The sequence below is a fragment of the Parasteatoda tepidariorum genome, chromosome 7, assembly GCF_982258835.1.
Source record: "Parasteatoda tepidariorum strain Cologne lab strain chromosome 7, Ptep-v5.0, whole genome shotgun sequence".
Lineage (NCBI taxonomy): Eukaryota > Metazoa > Arthropoda > Arachnida > Araneae > Theridiidae > Parasteatoda > Parasteatoda tepidariorum.
The window spans coordinates 62,108,317-62,127,840 of NC_141761.1; the positions used below are offsets into that span (position 1 = coordinate 62,108,317).

Consider the following 19,524-nt stretch of genomic DNA (forward strand, 5'->3'; position numbering starts at 1 on the left):
CAATGCGATCAAACTGTTTTTTGAGTTTTAAATTTTTAAATCGATTCTATATATCGCATCGAAGCTACACTTGATCCTGAAACGGTTTTAACAGATCTAAATATTTCAAATTACGAATCACAATTATATTTGATTATTTATTATTGGTGCCTTGCTTGATGTGCTATTTTTGTTTTACAGAAAATTTATTTAAATTCCTACACAAATCGAAATTAAATGCTTTCAAATCATTAAATAGAAGAATCGGAATAATTCGATACTAACTAACCATGGCCTCTAAATCAATACGTAAGCATGAAATATTTTGATGTGCAAATTTTTTTTTCTTACTTATTTCATATCTATAGAGAAATGTTTATTTACAATATTTTGCCTGCAAAATTGATACCCTGACAAACAATGGATTTAAAAGAAGGCTCGATCGTTAAATTCGTCCTTTCGTTTTTTTTTTACCATGTGTTGCCCTTAATTATTATTATAATTTTTTTTTTTAGTGGTGCTTAAATATCTATATTTAAACTGAACAATCTATTTATATATATATATGGATACGTGTGTTCGCGTGTTACAATTAATTTATAGATTAATTTCGTTGCTGATATAATGTTCTCTTTCTTTTGCAGTAGATGAGTATTACTGTAAAGGTGATGTTGATGTAAAGCATAATGATCCTAAACAAGATTTTACAAATGTTCCTGAGGATACTATAATTGTGAAAGTAAAGCGTGGAAGCAAAATTAAAAATATCTTAGGCTTTGTTGAAAAGAGCTTAAAGGTAAATCATCAAACCATTAGGGCCATTTAAATATTTCATATGCATATTTTTGGCAATTTCGAATTCCCCTTCCCTCTTGCCAGCAAAAATAAGCTTCTCGCCCATGTTTGCAACTAACTTTAACTTTGACATTTACTGAAGTAATCTAGAAATAAATTCATATAAATAGATGTAACTTTAAACTAAACAAATGCTGCATTTTAATTCCCTTTACAAAATTTGAGTAAAATATTCTTAAGGAATTTTTTGTGTTCCAAACTCAACAAAGAAATTTTTTAAAAAATTTTTCTCTCCCCAAATTCAATTTAAAAATTTTCCTTGCGTAATTTTTTGTTGCAATTTATATTTTGCTTTATAAGAAAATTTCGAAAATAAGGGATTTTAATTCCTTGCATAGCATAAGTATTGCTCATATCCTTCCTACCTCATTGGTCAGCAAACATAAGGAAATCATAAGTCTCTTTATCCCTTTTGGTGTTTACGTAATATTTTAATGGTCCTATTATCAATTTTTATATTTGAAGTCATTTACAATTCTTGATACCTTTTTACCATTTGCTATTCAATTCTACTATTAATTATTATTGTTTGTTATATCAACCAGTTTATAAATTAACTAGTTATTTTAATTATTTTGAATTATTTTTATGACAGATATTTGTTTTTTGCAGTTGTCCTTAGTTGCTCTTTGTTTTTATATCTCGTTTTTATTTAAATCTCGTGAAATTATATTAAGAACATAAAAAAAGAGTTAATAATGTTGTACCTATAGAAATTTAATTCTACTAAATGTAAGTTTTTTAAATACTGCTTAAAGATCTTTTTGTTATCTGTCAATTTTCATTTAGCATTTAGAAAGGTTTTAGATGCATAAAATTGTTGCAATTTTCCAATTTTGAGTGATCTCTTAAAATGGTGTGTGCTATGAAATTTTTATTTAACTCTTTGAGGGAGTCATTTGAAAATTTTTAGTTAAAGTGACATATTGTTATTAAAGAAATTAAATTTTGAAAAGATATATTTTATTTAATTAACATCAAAAAATTATCTATTGCTTTATTAGTTAAAAAAAATGAAATGTTAGTTAAACATATGGTTTGACTATCCTTATTTTAATTATAGTTAATGAATTAATATCTGTAAAGCAAATAATAATCATTAGTTTTTCTTTTCTTTATTACATTAAATGTTTAATATAAATTCATTGTGGCTCTGACTAAATCATTTTTCAAAACCTATTTGCTGACATCAGTGGCGTACCTAGAACTTTTGCCGCCCGGGGCGATCTCCAGTTTGCCGCCCTTTCTATTATAAGTCAATCAAATAGTGGTTTTTATAAATTAATACACATAAATAAATTATTAAGTTATTTAATCAATATTAATTAATTCACAGAGTAAATTTTTTTAGACATTAATGCACTCGTAAACATATTTATATAATATCTACTCTTCTAGCTTTCATACTAGAAAAATCGTGTATAATGCTCTCAAAATTTATATTATTTGTAATTTCTTGTTCTATTGACAATATTGCAAGATTTTGTAGTCTTAATTGACTCATTGTAGAACGAAGATAATTTTTTATCAACTTCAATTTTGAGAAGCTTCTTTCGCAACTAGCGACACTGATTGATATTGTTAAAAAAATTCTTAACAAAATTACAATGTTGGGAACAGAATTTTCCAACCTATACTGTTGAATAAATTTTAGCAGATCAAGAGGGCCCTTCTCCCCGTTTTTCCAATGTTTTGCCTCTTCTTTTAGTGTAGGTACAGCCATAAAAACCTAGATCCTTTTTCTTTCAATATGGAACTGTTCTTTATCAAAGTCAATCAAGTCATTTATTTGACATTCAAATTCTTCATTTAGTAGGTTACACGGTATTATACACGAATATTTTCTTACAAGGCCATGCAACTGATCGAAGCGTTCTTTTATTTCCTTTATAATTCTGTCCATAGATGAAAACATTTCTCTGCGTACTTCTTCTTCTAAGGATAGCCCCACGTCTCGCGAATTTTCCCCACTCATATTTTTTCTCCTTCTAACTCGACGCTCAGTCGATATCTCCAACTCTTCACAAATTATTTCGGCTGCTATAACAGCGTTTTGTACTAGCGTATCTCTTTGTTCCATGAAATGTGTTTGCAAAGAATTTAGTTTTATATGGCATTGGTGGACATTTAACCCTTTTATTTGCAGGTATTTTTGAGCGTCATTAATTTCCAAAAGGACGGGTTCCCATAAATGAAGGTAACATAGAAAAGAAAAAGATTGCATAGAATTGAGTAATACTCCAGCATCTGATCTCGTTTTACTATTTTCTTCTTCAGATGTCAATTTTTCCAAAGCGCTTAAAATGTAAAAAAAATGTTTTTTTACTATAGTTACCGCGGCAGCTCTAGCGCTCCAGCGAGTTTCTACACTGCGTTTAACACCTTGACCAGTGACAGAAAGTAAAACATTCCATCTATGAGTGGAAGAAGAAAACAAAGAAAACAACTGTTCGATAGTTCCAAAAAATGTGATGGAATTGATAGCTGTAGAAGCTGCGTGTAAACATGCCAGGTTTAAAGAATGATTTGTACATGCTACAAATTCTGCATTTGGATTTATTTCTTTAATACGAGTTTGAACACCGCTGTGCTTTCCTGCCATGACGGCAGCATTATCGTAAGCCTGTCCTCTGCAATTTTTTATATCTAAACCGTCATTTTCTAATTTCGTTAAAATCATATCTGTGATTTCACCAGCAGTTTTTCCTTTAGTTTCTACAAAGTCAATAAACGATTCTACAACTTTAACTTCTCTACCATCAATAACTACATATCTAATAATTTGACTGGTTTGATCTTTGTGTGAAATGTCAGGAGTGCTGTCAAATATAATACAAAAGTATTTAGCCTGCTTTATTTGATCCATAATTGTTTTTCTGACTGCGCCTCCCAATAGCTCTATGAATTCGTTCTGGATCTTCAGCGACAAATAAGAGATACTATATTTATTACCCATCTTAACTTTTACTATGTGTTCTCGTAATACTGGGTCGTACTTAGCCAATAAGTCAACAAGTTCAAGAAAATTTCCTCTATTTTCCATTGAATCGATGTTTTCCTGATGAACACTTTCACGATGTCCTCGAAACGCCAAATTTTGTTTTGCTAAGAATCTAATTATATCAAGTATTCTTGTTAGAATTTCCTTCCATTTTTTTATTTCTTTATCAATATTCTGTTGTTGTAGTTTGTCAATAGTTGCGCCACGTCCAAGTCTTATTTCTAATTCCTTCCATTTGGAATATGATCGAATGTGCAGTGGACTCACCTCATGTTGACTAATTTTGGGATTAAGTTTCCACCATTTGTTAAAACCATTTTCCGTATTAAAACCTGCTTGACAAAGATTATCAAACAGTTTGCAGCAGAAACAATAAATACTTTTCTTCGATGGTGAATATACCATCCACGATCTTAAGAGCTTTTCGCCATTAGGCAAAATTTGAAAAAACCAGTCATGACTCAGTTTTCTTGTTTCACCTTTGGCTTTGATTGTATTATTAGGACGTTTTACTCCTTCGCTGAAGTCGGCGTCCAAATTTTGAATTGCAAAGGGACCTTGACGTACCAGAAATACTCTTGTATTGTCGTCAATTTTGTTAGGCCATAATCCGATATCTTTCATAGAAATAGACGGAATAATTTGTGCAGCAGATTCTTCATCAGAACTTGATGAACTTTCTATTTCTTCGCCAGTGTGTGAAGCAGGTCTTTCCTCTTGAACAACATTGGAAAATGTTTTTTCGCCTTCGAGGGCTGCTTCTTCGCCCATATTTGAGGCAACAATACTAAAAGAACTAGAAGTTGACTTATGGGAGATATATTTGAGTAGTGCTCCAGTATTTTTAGTCTGTATTTCCTCCCTTCTCTTCCTTTTCTTTCTAAATGACGCACCACTTTCTTTTACTCGTTTCATCCTAGGGATATATAATAAAATTCAAAATAAAAAGTAATATTTTTAAAAACCACGTTTTAGTAGTGGAGAATAATAATTAAGAAAAAAATTGAAAAACGAAGAATGTGGGGCGCATGAAATACATAACAGTAATGCTGTATTAGTGTGTGTATGTGTGCTCTTGAGAATATGTGTATGTATATCAGTAATTGTAATTGTATCTGAATGTGGATGTGGAATATGCTTTTGTATATGCATATGTATGTGGATGTATATGTGGCTGTGCATGTGTATGAGTAAGAAAATGTGTATATGTACTGTTATGTATTTCATGCTCCCCATGTTTTTCGTTTTTCAATTTTTTTCTTAATTATTATTCTCCACTACTAAAACGTGGTTTTTAAAAATATTACTTTTTATTTTGAATTTTTTTATTTTGAATTTTTTTTATTTTAAACTATGATTTTTTTTAATTTTTATTTTATATTTTTAAAAAATTATTATTTTTTAATTATTATTCTTCACTACAAAAAACGTGGTTTTTAAAGATATATATTTTTATTTAGATTATTTTTCTTAGTTAAGAGTAGTCAAGACTACTACAAGACCACTACTAAAGTAATAGAACTTTTATTTTAAATTAGGGATACAAAAATCTTTATAGAAAAACAATACCTTTACGACTTTCAATAGTTTTATGCTGATGACAACCAAAACAATCTGGAAATGAATGAGGAAAAACCGGATCCTTCCACGTGATTTTTCAGCCAATCAAAATACTCCGACAACAAAAATCTTTTCACCTGACACGTAATAATTTGAAATAATGGAATCGACAACAAAAGACAATCTCGAAAATAATTTTTTTTTTTGAATTTTAATTTTATTTTACTTTGTATGTCTTTTTTCTCTTCATTTTCATGCATTGTCATCCAATTCTGAACAGTGTGCTAAATTTGAAGTTTGTAGCTAGTCGGGAAGTTAGTTTAAAATCGATTACAAAATTCCACCCGGACAGACATACACGAAGGCAAGTTTATATAAACGTGGTAAAAAATATAACTTGTCGAAATAAATAGTATATTATGTATAGAAAACGGCAAAGTCATTTTACTACTCTGAATAGCATTTTGAATAACATCTATATCTATAATACGTAATATAATATACTTACCTATAATAAACTCTCCAAATGCACTGGCACCCTAATAATTTGTTTCACTCTTCACTGTTAAAAGATTGAATCGCGAATGAACAAAATGGTTTATAAGCAATTTATCATTCCAAATACAATTCTTCAAAACGGACTAAGTATATTTATCTATTTGCGATTCCTGAAATTGTAACTTCTTCAGTATTTTGGTTTTGTCTCGTTTAGATTTTGTTGTTTGAGAAAGATAGTTCTTATGCCGGCGCCCTAATGCTTTGCAGACCTAACAGACCGGTGGTCTGCTAGGTCTTCCGCCTTCCCGTCTAGACCGCCTACCGCCGGCCCTGCTTTTCAAAAGAAAAATCAATGATTTAAAAAAATATTGATATTCAAAGTAATCATATAAACTTTTCAAAAGAAATGATATTTATAAACTGATATCAAAAAATTTTAGTTAGGAAAAATTGCCGAGCAAAATCGTAAAGATCCTTTTACGAATTCAACGAATTTTAATGAATACAATAAAATAAAATTATTATCTTGTTCTTGAATTAGAATTCAAAATTTACACTAAAATGCATTTATATACACCGAGGAATAATATTCGAAATCATATAGTTAATCATAATTTATATAAACCAAATATTAAACTTATAATAATCATTTATTATTCAAGAAAGAAAATAAATATGAAATGAATAAGTTGCTTTTTACAACTATAAGTAAATATAAAAAATGCCGCCCCAAGGTAAGTGCCGCCCGGTGCGGACCGCACCCATCGCCCCCCCCTAGGTACGCCACTGGCTGACATTTGCTACAAATTATCTCTCTCCTTTTACAGATAAAATTATAATAGCCAAAACAAATTAAAACAGAATTGTTGTACATCTGTGCCTGTTTTTCAAGAATTTTTTTTTTTTTTTTGCCAACATCGACAACAATAACTGACAATGCTGGATTTGGATTGTATAAGTGTGTGCAGATAAGAGTTTTGTAATGATGGAAGAAGGGGGGTGGAGTTTGAAGCAATGCTCAAAATCGTAATCCATATTTATTCTAAGTTTAAGTTTGATTACCAGGTATAAAATTGCCTGGAATTCCACTAGACAGATTTTTTTTGCATTTTGAAAATTTAGCTAGGTGTTTTATTCAATCTATCTGCACTGCTTAGTTAAATTAAGACTGTTCAAATTAATTTTGAGGAGATGCACAGTACGTCTTAGTATAAGACTAATTTTAATTAGAGGCATTTTGTTTTGAATAGTAGCACCACAAGTCCAATGTGTGTTATAGTCAATTTTTTACTGCGGTGCATTTTGCTAAAATGAGATAAAAGATTATTGTAATTTAAAAGTATTTTGAAGAAATGAAATGGATTGCACGTTTTATAAATGAGTAACTTCAATGTATTCATCATAGTATCTTTTTTTTTTATCCTTATTTAGCATTATAAATAATTGTTTTGTGTTATTATATTGCTATATTTTTTATAAAACTTATTGCAGAGATATAACAAAACATGTTTAGCTTTATAAAATAATACTTTATTATTATCTTATAAAATAATACTTTATTATCTTATAAAGCTAAACATGTTTATTATATTTGTAACTGCAATCTACCTGTGTAATAAGCATTTATTTTTTTAATAGTAGAGTTTTAGTTTTGTTCTTTTATTTCCACTGCCCAGTAGACCCGACTCTGATATTTTTATAAGGTTAAGGGACATTGCCCATTATACCCTAGACCAGTGGTTCCCAACCTTTTGTGGACCATCGCCTCCCTCTTGTGGTTGACTGTCACACATCGCCCCTTTCTCTTTTTGCTCAAAAACCATTCGTTGCTGCTTATGAGCAACCAAAAGCTAAGTTATATTTGATTTTAATTTAAATTGTAATGAAAATAAGGAGGCGATTTTATCCTGCCATTTTTATTAATTTAAAAAAAAATTGTGAAACTTTTTTTAAAAAAAAGAAATGATATTTAAAACGGAATAACCAAAACATAAGTACATTTTTTAAAATTCATATTTTAATGTAATCAAGAAAAAGTTAAAACGTTATCAACTAAAATTTGAGAAAAAAATGAAGAGTGAGAAAGTACATTTTTACCGCTTCAATGACTGCCGCCCTGTACTTGGTGTATTTCAGTTAAAGCTTGAATGTCAGGTTTTATGTTCGTCAGATTTAAACGCAGGTCGCAGGTCTTCTTTGAAGCAAATGTCCAACCTATTTCTTTGCTTTGTGAGGAGCTGGACGACAGAACTAAATCCTCTCTCCACTAAATATGTTGATGGTAACGAGATGAGGAGCGGCTCAGTTTGCTTCCACAATTGTGGATAAGTGTCCATAAGCTTTACCCAAGCTAACTCGTAACCGTATCTTTTAAAGACGACTTTAGCATACTTCAAATCTAAAAACTCAGTCTGCAAAGAGGAAGTGAGCTTATCCACAACTTCAAAAGAGAAAGGATCGAAAATCCCATCCGGAATTTCTAATTTCATCAAATCTTTAAATCTTGATTCCATATCAGTTTTTAACTGATCAAGGTGATCAGTAAAAATTAATATTTTATTTTCGAGAATCTCGATATCTGCCATTGAACACTTTCTAAGAGTTGGAAATTGCATTAGCTCTTTGCGACCAATGTTTGACTTGTAGATATCAAACTTGGCGATGAATGAAGATATGATTCCCTTAGCCTGGATAATGTTCACTTTATTTCCTTGAAGTTTTACGCTGATTGTGTACATTTATTCAAAAATATCCGTGGGGTATGCAGTTTACAACTTGCGTTGCTTCAAACTCTCACTTAAAACAGGATGAGTGGTGTCGAGAAACTCAGTAACCGAGTCAAAAAATTCGAAAAAACGACGCAAACAGTTTCCTTTTGAAAGTCATCTCACATCTGTATGTAGGAGCACAAGCGTTCAAAATCTTCATCATTTTCACGACAAAGTTCTTGGAACAAACGGTCATTGAGAGAATTAGCTTTGATTTTATTGATGCCAGAAATAACAAATTGTAAAGTGTCATGCAGGGCACCACTAAACTTTTTTTCAGCCAAATGTTGACAATGAATGGTGATGACCTCCGGTACTTCTTTTTTAAGGTGCGTTAGAAGCTCAGTATGACGGCCAGACATGGCAGGAGCACCATCTGTTGAACAAGCACTTACATTTGTAAGGTGACTTTCTTTTTCCTCAAAATAGTCTTTGACCAATTTAAAAATCAGTGATCAAAGTTCTTGTAAACAACATTTCTTCGTTCATCCAATCTCCTTACTCTCATCTATGAATCTCACGTAAGCTAATACAATAGCTTTGTTATCTATCACAGTTGAGTCATCAATCTGCAATGCAAATTTACCTTCTCTCATAAATTTGATGAGCTTTGACTCAACGTCTGCGGCCATCTCATCAATAAGCCTGGAAACAGTATTATTGCTTTAATCTTATTGCTCGATCCCTTACACAACATGATTTCAACAATGTTAATAGTAGCAGGTAAAAAGTGATCAAAGTTCTTGTAAACAACATTTCCTCGTTCATCCAATCTCCTTACTCTCATCTATGAATCTCACGTAAGCTAATACAATAGCTTTGTTATCTATCACAGTTGAGTCATCAATCTGCAATGCAAATTTACCTTCTCTCATAAATCTGATGAGCTTTGACTCAACGTCTGCAGCCACCTCATCAATAAGCCTGGAAACAGTATTATTGCTTTAATCTTATTGCTCGATCCCTTACACAACATGATTTCAACAATGTTAATAGTAGCAGGTAAAATAAGAGTTTACCAATAGTGTGAGGTTTAGAATTAAATGTTTCGTCTATCAATCCGTTTCTCCTATTACATGCCTTTTAAAATCGGAGGGATGGGAATGAGACGAGAGAGGAACATATGAGGAAAAGAAGGTTCATAAAAGACCATGACTTTCAACAAAAGATAATTCTTGAAGGTCAGATTTCCGCCAGCGATACCAAAACGTATGACGAAAACGATCCTGAACTTGAATTTTTTTAATTTTTAACTATCGTTTAACTTTGTCTACACCAGAACCATAAGCTTCATATATGTTTTCAATTTCGATCTCTAATAGCTTTTGTCATTAATATTATTAGCAATTTTTATCTTTTGAATACTCGTCGCCCCCCTAAGGATTATCGCCCCCATGAGGAGCTCTATCGCCCCCTTTTGGGCAATCGCCCCCAGGTTGGGAACCACTGCCCTTGACTGTGGCTTGAAATTTACCCTAATTTTCACAATTGACAGTAATTTTCATAGAGTAACAATATTTGATTCTGTTTTTTGGTGCTTAGTGCAGGCACATAACAAAAACTGGAGGCTACCATTTTAGATAGATCTGCAGTTATTTATAAAATGCATATTTAATGTTATAAAATGTAATACAAGTGAACATTTCAAATTTATTGGGGTTGCAATATTTGATTCCATTTCCGGCATATGACAATGGTGGTTGGCAAGGAAAAAAGTTGTCAAACATCAGAGGCAAATGCACAACAGATCATTTCCATAAAATTCAGCTTATTATTATTGGATTGTTAAAAGTGGATATGCATATTTATAGCATTTAATTAATTTACAACTTTTTTTGTCATTTTAGTTTTATTTATTGAAATTGTTTTAATTTTGTTCTGAGAAAAAATTGGAAAAACATTAATAGAAATGCTTTATCATAAAAGATTTATTTTTATTCAAAAATTTTGATTGTTCTTTTTATCAAACTATTAGAAGGAATTTTGTTATTTTTTATCACAGCACTAAAATGTCTTCTGAATCGTATTAATGGTATGCATATGTGATTTTATGATATGCCTCTCAGTTGACATTTGATATTGATTTATCATAATATTTTATAAAACGGAAAACAATTTCCACTTAATTTTAAAAAATATAGTATTTTTTATTCTAAATATATATTAAATACTATAAAAGAAGTTTTCGAAATAGATAGTTGAAGAATATGTGAAACAGATATAATGTTTTTACTGATTTTGAAACATAGAAAACAGAAAGCTTATGAACATGTTCTGACATTGATATCGAATGTATCATTATAATTAGGTTACTTGAGTCGTAAGTTATGTGTTCTGTTAAATACTTTAATTTAATACAGCTCAACTTTATTCCTATGATGTTATTTTTTTCCTATCAATGCATAGTTTTATTAATTTGAATATTTTTATATTTATCTTTGAATTTTAATTATAGAGTTACTTGTATTATAAACAATAAACATTTCCTATTCTAAAATAATTTGTTGTATTTTATTTCTTTTATTAATATATTTCCATTTGCTTATTATAATTAAACATTATTTATCATTCTTTAGGAGGAGAAAAACCGACATATGATATTTACTGGATGTGGTGATGCTATTGAAAAGACAATATCTTGTGTTGAAATTACTAAAACTAAGTTCCAGGTATTCTTTAGTTCTCATGTTGTTAATTGCAGTACACTGCTATGCAATTCAAAAAAAAAAATTTTTTTTAAGTGCCTCGCGATAGATTTACAAGAAAAGTGGCATGACAACTATTTTCTTCCTGTTGCTAATGCTATTGAAAGGACAATATCTTGTGTTGAAATTACTAAAACTAAGGATGCCAAAATATAATTTCAAAAAACTGATGAAACAAAATTTAGTTTAAAAAAAAAATCCTTCGTAATAAGTGGTTTATCATACGAAAATGCCAAATACATAAAAATCTTAATTTGGAATTTTTTGTGACTTCTTACGTTAATTTTTCTATTGCACAGCAATATAGTATAACTTTGCTGCTTGAAAAATCAAACAATCAGATTATGCTTGTTCTCTATTACTTTAACAGGGTTCCCACGGTACTTGAAAAACCTTGAAAGTCTTTGAATTTGGTTGAAAAAAATCAGGGCCCCAGAAAGTCCTTGAATTCTGCCATAGGGTACTTGAAAACTACTTGATTTTTTAGAAATTAAAATACTACTAATTTTTCTTGCAAAAAAGTAATGAGAAAAAAAATATAAATTCAAAGGAAAATTATAGAAATTCTAATTATGCAATTTTTAATGCTTGAAGTGAAAAGGGGTTAAAGAAGATGCAAAACTTTTCTCTCCTAGATTTTTCAGACCAAATTGTTGTTCATATCTCTGATGTTTTAAAAGCTGAAATTTCTAGCAAATTTTAGACTTTTTAGTCATAGTTTTGCGAATGATATATAGTAGGGGTGCACAACCTTTTTGAGTGAAGGGCCACATGCGCAGCAGATTGACTAACGAAGGGCCGCATGCCAAAAGGAACACCCAAAGTATTTAGACAAACATATTCATAGCAATATTAGGTAGTAATTGTTATAAAAACATTATTCTAACCACTAAATTCCTTTTCTAAGTTAACCTTGTAATATCTTAGCATAAAATTAAATACTTTTAAATGTTTAAAGTTAAAAGCTTCTAAACTAAGAAAAAACTGAGCCTTCTAAGAAAAAACAGAATCAGTTAATCAGAAGATAAATATAAACGCAATGTGTGATTTTCAAATTGTGTGAATACGAATTGAGGTGTACAATTTTAAATTGCGAAAAGACTGTGCATGATTTTTAAAATGTGTGAATATGAATCGCGATATATGGTTTTTAAATCGCGTGAATATGAATCGCGATGGATGATTTTTAAATCTCGTTATTTTTAATACGAAATGCGCTGCGCAATTTTAAGATCGCGTAAATACGAATTACGATGTGTAACAATAATTGCCAAAATAACGATTGAAAAATAATTTGATTTGCAATAAAATTGGCACAAATAAACCACGTCAAAAAATGGTTATCTAAATGAGCGATTATTTAATCGCGATTAGTAATAATATCGTGCCAAAATATCAAAATTTTAAAAACCATGCGGAAATGCGTAGCAACAACTGCCGAAAAAGATTAGATTTTTCATGAAGTTTGCACAAATAAAGCGTTTCATAACTTTTTAAAAATCGCAATTTCAGAAAATACGTGAAAATGGGCAGCAATAACTACCGGAAAGTCATTGAATTTACGATAAAATCGGAGCACTCGAAGAGAGTCAAAAGTAATAACTAAAATTAGAAATTCGTATATCGTAATAATGATGTGTTCAAAATAATGGTATTTTCAAAACTATGCCTAAATCTGTAGAGGTAACCATCGAAAAAAAGCGATCGAAAACTACATTCAGTGAAATTGGGTGCGTCAAAAACTTAAATGCGTAAATTTCAAATTTCCGAATTTTTTTTTTATTTAAAAAAAAATTTTATTATTTTTTTTCATTTTGTTCAGATTGCGGGGTAGCGGGCCGCACATAGAGGGTTGGCGGGCCGCATTTGGCCCGCGTGCCGCAGGTTGTGCACCCCTAATATATAGGGTTTAATTGATTTAGAAACATGTTTAATGTGTTGACTTCATTATTACGACAGGTTAATATTGTTGTCCTATTTGTTCTTTTAATTTATGTAAGAAGGATAATTAATTTTGTATCATTTACAATCAAATTTTTACATTCAGTTTTTACTGCTAATAAATAAAGTTTAATCCTACAGGTTTCATTGATTATGAATAAACATCGTGATTCACATTAAACTGATTCTTGATTTATGGATCAGAAATTCACATAAAATGCTCTACGAATTGTGTTTTAAGTGAAAGTGATCAATGAATCACATATCAAATATTACGTTAAAGTGATTTGCAAATTACTCATCAGGATTTATATTAAGGTATTTTATAAATCACATCATGTTAAGGTATTTTATAAATCACATCAAAGTTATTTATCAATCATGCCTCACGATTCTTATTCTAGTAGTTTACAAATCACTCATTGCGATTCATAAAAGAGAGATTTAAGAATTACCACTCACAATTCTCATCAAAATGATTTTAGAATCACATATCTCTCCTATATTAAGCACCTTTCGAAGCACAAATTGCAATTTGTGAAAATTAGGCATATTCACAAAATTTACATTTTATGGATATATTTTAAAGAAAATAAAGCTTGGTAAGTCTTACTTATCTGTAAAATATTGTTCTACAATAGATTTTATTATGTTCAAAATACATTACTGATATTCTTAAGTAAGAACATAGAAAATTTGATATTAAAATTGAAACAGATATGTTAAATAGATATATTTTGATAATTTATCTAATTATATACATTTCCTGTAACCTAAAATTTGATCTAACATATAAAAAAAAGTATTTATATTTTAAAAACTGTGCAATTACACAAACTTTATCAATTATTTACTATGCTTTTTTAGTGTAATATGCATTACTCATTCATTCAGTTTCATTAATTCTAATTCATTTGTCATGAAAAGTTTCACTGATGCTAGTTTTAAATGTTGGCTAGTATCCTGTGTCAATTGGAATTTTTTAAAGTTATTTGAAACAGCAATGTAACTATCAACCATTCAGATTATTAGCTGATAAATTTAATAAATAATTTTTTGTTGTTGTCAAATAAGCATTATGATTTAAAAATATACAATTTCTGCTTCTACGTAATTGTAAAATCTGGTTGACATGTACTTTAGTGTATAACAATAATATCGAATAGGTCCTTGAAAAATTTGATTTTAGGTCCTTGAAAGTCATTGAAAAATCCTTGAATTTTTTTTAAAAGATTGAGTGTGAACCCTGTTTAAATTCTTCCTGAATGTAAGTGGAAGAAATTTTCATATAACTGAGTTTGTCAAATAATCAGGGTTCTACGGTCTTAAATTTTTTTTTATTTAGACTTAATGACAATATGAGAAAAAGAGTAGAGTAGATGGTGGAAAAATAAATAAATTGAAAGAGATATTTATAGGAAAATGAAAATTTCATAATTTTAAGAAAATTTAAATATTCCAGAGGAAATCGGCATTATTTATGACGGTTATTGAAAAATGGTAACTTTAACATTCAAAAATTTAAAAAAAGAAAAGAAATTTCAACAAGCGGCAGTCTGTTAAAAAAATGATTTTTACAATGCTGCCATTGATAACATAAGTAATAATAATTTAAGATATCTGACTCAGATTGTTGTGAATAAAGTTAAGGTTTAAGCCTGCAAATAATTTTTCTGTGCTAAAATAATTGTCTGATTTTCTTAACTGAAGAAAACATGCAGCATTAATTGTGATGTGTAAATATCAGTATTCATTTTGAATTTATCAATAAATATTATTTCATTCTTTCTACTGATTAATTATATTTGTTACATTTAATTAGTGTAGTAATGAACCTTTAATGCTCCAAGCATTGAGTCATTTGGCAGAATTGTACTTGGATTTCTCTACTAGGCAATAAATTCCTATTGAATAACATGAGGAAAACTGGTTTTTTGTTACAAGAAAGTTTTTTGTTACGGAAAATCCAGGATGTATACACTAGCTGTTCCTTAGTATTGTTTAGTGATAGGTGCATTCTGAAAATAGCCCGCAATGACTTTTGAGTTATACAGGTCAAGTGAAAATGTGTCTAAGTAGCTTCTTGTTATCCTGATTCTTATTGCCTCATATTCAGCGCTCTTTAAAGTATTTTATACATTTATTTTTATTTTTTGCTTTTCATTTGTTAAATTTCAAAGACTATTTATAATGTTGTACTCAATAAATTTTTTTTCCCGATCAATTATTATTTTCACATTTTCTTTTGTTGAGATGTACTAAAATTTTGTAGTGTTCAAAATAAATTAACTTTAATTAAGTGTTTTTATTCTGTAATAATTTTTAATTTCTTTTCAGGGTCTTTATCAAATTTCTAGACTTAATGCTTTAAGGTAAATATGATTTTATTTTCATCAAACATTTTTTAATAATTCTGTTTCAACTTATATTTAAATTACTGCATTGTAAAATAATATAATTGTTTGAAAAATGCTAATTTCCTTATTATTATTAAGAGTACCAGGTGGTTAAATAGTATTTTATCAAAATTATTTTATTTTGATTTATGTAAATATGTTGGAAATTATTTAAAAAAAACAATTATTTTTAAAACAATTAGTAAAAAACATTATTCATTGATGATAATATAAAAGTTTATATCATTAATATTCTTTGTCTTTTATTAAGGGTTGAAGAATTTTGGGAACCTAAAAATCCTGATTTGGATAGATTACAGGTTACTAGAGAAATTCCGATGATAAGTATCCTTCTTTGTAAAGATGCTTTGGATTCCAATGAAAGAGGGTTAGAATATTTTTACCTATTAGCTTTTTATCTTTCTGTCAAAAATATTTATATATGTGTATATATTTTTAAATTTCTTTGTAATGTTTTTTTAGATATATTTTAATTGTTAAAGTTGGGTTATAGACTTTGTTTAATGAGAGATGAATTAAATTTAATAATGTAGTCTGTTAAAAAGCTCTTTTGAATGCCCTTTAAAGCACGGGCACTTTAAAATTATAAATAAGACCTATATATTTCTCAACATTTTCTAAAGATTTAGTTGGTTCTAATAAATTTTTCTGCCATTCCTCATATACTTTCTCGTATTTTATTTATTTATTTTTTACATTATTAAAATAGCAAACAGCTACCCACATTGTCTCAGCATCATTCTTAATTTTCATGGCTCTTAGGGGGTCAAGAAAACTTAGAGCGTTCAGGAAACTTAATATTGGTAAAAAAAAATCTAGGGATTATGAAGAAATATCAACTTTTTTAGCCAGAACCTAAGAAAATCCTGTTAGAAACCTAGAAAACAATCAGTTTTGAACTTTGCAGTCACTGAAACAGTAAATTTTATTTGAACTGTAAATTATAACGTAGATAAATCTTATGTGATTATTTCAAGTAAAAATTCAAGTGTATTGTGATTAAATTTTCTTGGATTATAAATCTTTTCAAAATACTTTTCCTTTAGCAATTTGTGGTCTTCAAATTTTTCTTAAATATAACCTTATTTATACTTTATCAATGCTTTTCAATAGGTTGGTAATAATTTATTTTTTGTACTGTGTACTGTACAAATTTATTTTGTCTCTAGAAAAACTTTAATATATATCATAGCAGTACTGCTAATTTGACTGCATAAAATGTGTATCACATTGTGTGTGTGTGTTTTCTTTTTCTGATTTATCAAGTTTTAGTGTAAAATATTACTTCCATTTTTAATTCATATACTTCTACAATGTAAAATCTACATATTAACCTTTACTTACTGAAATTTTGTTTACTACAGAATAGAACATTTGATTTTTTTTTTTTATTTATTATTTTTTTTTTTTATTTATTATTATTTTTTTCTTTTTACCAAGAAGTACATTTTGTTACTCATTAAAAAACAAAATTTAATTGTCATGCATGACAAATATGTGATCTAGATCTTTGTTGACATCAATCTGTTGCAAAACTTGCTTCAAAAATTAAGCGGGTATGTTTTCAACGATCATATTTATTTCTTAGACTCTGATGACTTGTAAGCTACATGGGTACTTGAAAAACTGACATCATGATAATTCGTCTTACTTTGGGCACATTAACTTTTGTACTTTGTATTTTATTGCTATGCAGTTGTGGTAATACTATGAATTGTATGTATTCTATGATTGCCAAAATATGTTTAACTATATTTTGGCAATCTTTTTATTTCTGATGCTAATATATCATGCTGATAGATACTTGTACCAAAGAATAAGAATAAGCAGCTATTTGATTCCTCAGTGTTGGCAGGTGTCTAAGAAATTTACTGTAAACTCTCATTGCTATGTAGAAGATAGCATTTTCTCTTGAAACTTTTTTTTTCATTGTTGTAGATTGTGTGTCAATACACACTAGATCTAAACTTGTATTTTGCTGTAAGCTTTCTGAGAAAGCACAGGCTTTAGGACAGAGAAAGCAGATCCATGAGTGATATTTATCTACAATAAATTTCTGAACCTTTTATACCCACTGACCAGAAGAAACAGATCAATGCTTGGTTTTTTAAATTTCTAATGAAATGTCCATCTGCTATATAAAATAAAATAAATAAAGTCAAAATTCAGTGTAAGAAAAGTTATATTAAAAGTGTAGATAATTTTAAATTTTCCCTTATATTTAAACAATTTCATTACAGTTACCAAGGTCCAAAAGATTCAGGCCGTGTCCCCCAAAGAAAACACAAGAGGAAAAAGACTGATGATCATACATCTTTAGAAAGTAAAGAAGCTCAAGGAAAATCTTGATTTATTAACATGTGTGGATGAATTTATTATGTAAATATGTTTATTTTGTTTTGTATGATATAATAGTTATAATAAATAAATATATGTAAGTTTAAAAATATATAATTTCTGCAGAGTGAGAACTTTCTTACTCAATGTTAAAAATTTGGTTTTATGAATTATATTGTTGAGAGTTTAAAAAAGTTGAAGCGCAAAAGACGAGCATCTTTTTACGAAGTTAAAGAAGTCTTTTTACAAAGTGAAATTCTTATGAATTAAACCTTGTTTTTACAATTTATGTATTTGTTTATTCATGCAAAGATATATTTTAAAATTATTTAAGTATTTTTTTAATCTTAAATTATAAAGAGTGTACAGGAAACACCCTCAACTTATATAAAAGTAATAAAGATAATAAAAAGCATTGTGTCAGAATAACTACAAATACAGTGGAGCTCTGATATCATTTAGGAAATATCTGGATAATGGAACAACTTGAAATGAAAAGCAATTCTAGCAGTGTTTTTTTAGACCTTTTCTTTTTTTCAGGATTTAGACTGAGATTTGTAGCTATGATTTTTTTTAGCATGGTGTGTTTAAATGTCAATTTTTTAAATTTTATTTTCATCAAAATTGGTTCAAATTTATTTATAAGTGTTCATAGAAATTAATATAATTACATACACTGCACAGTACATAATATTTAAAAAAAAAATACCTGCATTTGGAAAACTTATTAAAAATGGTGTGTGTGTTCAAAAAGGAACTAATTTTTTCTTTTTTAGAAAATGAAAAAATTAGTTCCTTTACAAATATTCTACCTCTCTCTGATTTTTAGGGAAAAAAACATTTTCCTTTACAAACATTCCACCTCTCTTTGATTCTTGGAAAAGGAATAAACTAATTCCTTTACAGATATTTAGGAGTAGCCGATGCATCAGAAAATATCAATGTTATGCAATCATCGGGGGTGCAATGTTTGGATTGGCATTTTCTTCAGAAGCATACACCCGACAGTGTGTACGCTATTTCTCGATGCTTCGGAGGTGATTGTGCTACGGAAAAAATCCAGATTTCCTGATTTTTCGCTAACCGCGATCCGGAAGTTTCCGGAAATCCTTGGATTTCCGGAAACTTCTGGAAATGTATATGTCTAAAAATTCTTGTTTATTTTATTTAGAAATATTAGAACTAGAATATATACTTGGCATCTCTTTCATTTGTAAATATTTTTTCTTTAAGAATAATAAATGTGATTAGACATAAAAGTAAACTTATACATAATTATTCATTTAAATTATGCTGCATACAATTTATTTAGAATTTCATGTTTTTAAAATATCAATGATTTAAATTTATGAAGACATAAATTTTTCTAAATGCGTCTTTATTGATTTTACACGTGAAATTTTCAGGATTTTTGAGTTGGGCTCACTATCACCCCTGATGCATCGTAGACATAGTAATTTACT

At 29.0% G+C, this 19,524-nt stretch overlaps 1 protein-coding gene across 1 annotated transcript; it reads left to right on the top strand.

Annotated features, from left to right (window-relative positions):
* Positions 1-33: 33 nt before the first annotated feature.
* Positions 34-18,171, top strand: Rpp25 (ribonuclease P protein subunit Rpp25). Its single transcript, XM_016067721.4, has 6 exons — positions 34-288; positions 624-775; positions 11,238-11,330; positions 15,645-15,679; positions 15,975-16,091; positions 17,965-18,171. Exons 1-6 carry the CDS (start codon positions 270-272, stop codon positions 18,071-18,073), a joined length of 525 nt encoding a protein of 174 aa, XP_015923207.2. The 5' UTR covers positions 34-269; the 3' UTR covers positions 18,074-18,171.
* Positions 18,172-19,524: the final 1,353 nt, after the last annotated feature.

Coding starts and splice junctions, on each gene's coding strand:
- Rpp25 (XM_016067721.4), top strand. Junction 776..11,237: donor TTGTTGAAAAGAGCTTAAAG/GTAAATCATCAA, acceptor ATCATTCTTTAG/GAGGAGAAAAACCGACATAT. Junction 15,680..15,974: donor TCTAGACTTAATGCTTTAAG/GTAAATATGATT, acceptor TCTTTTATTAAG/GGTTGAAGAATTTTGGGAAC.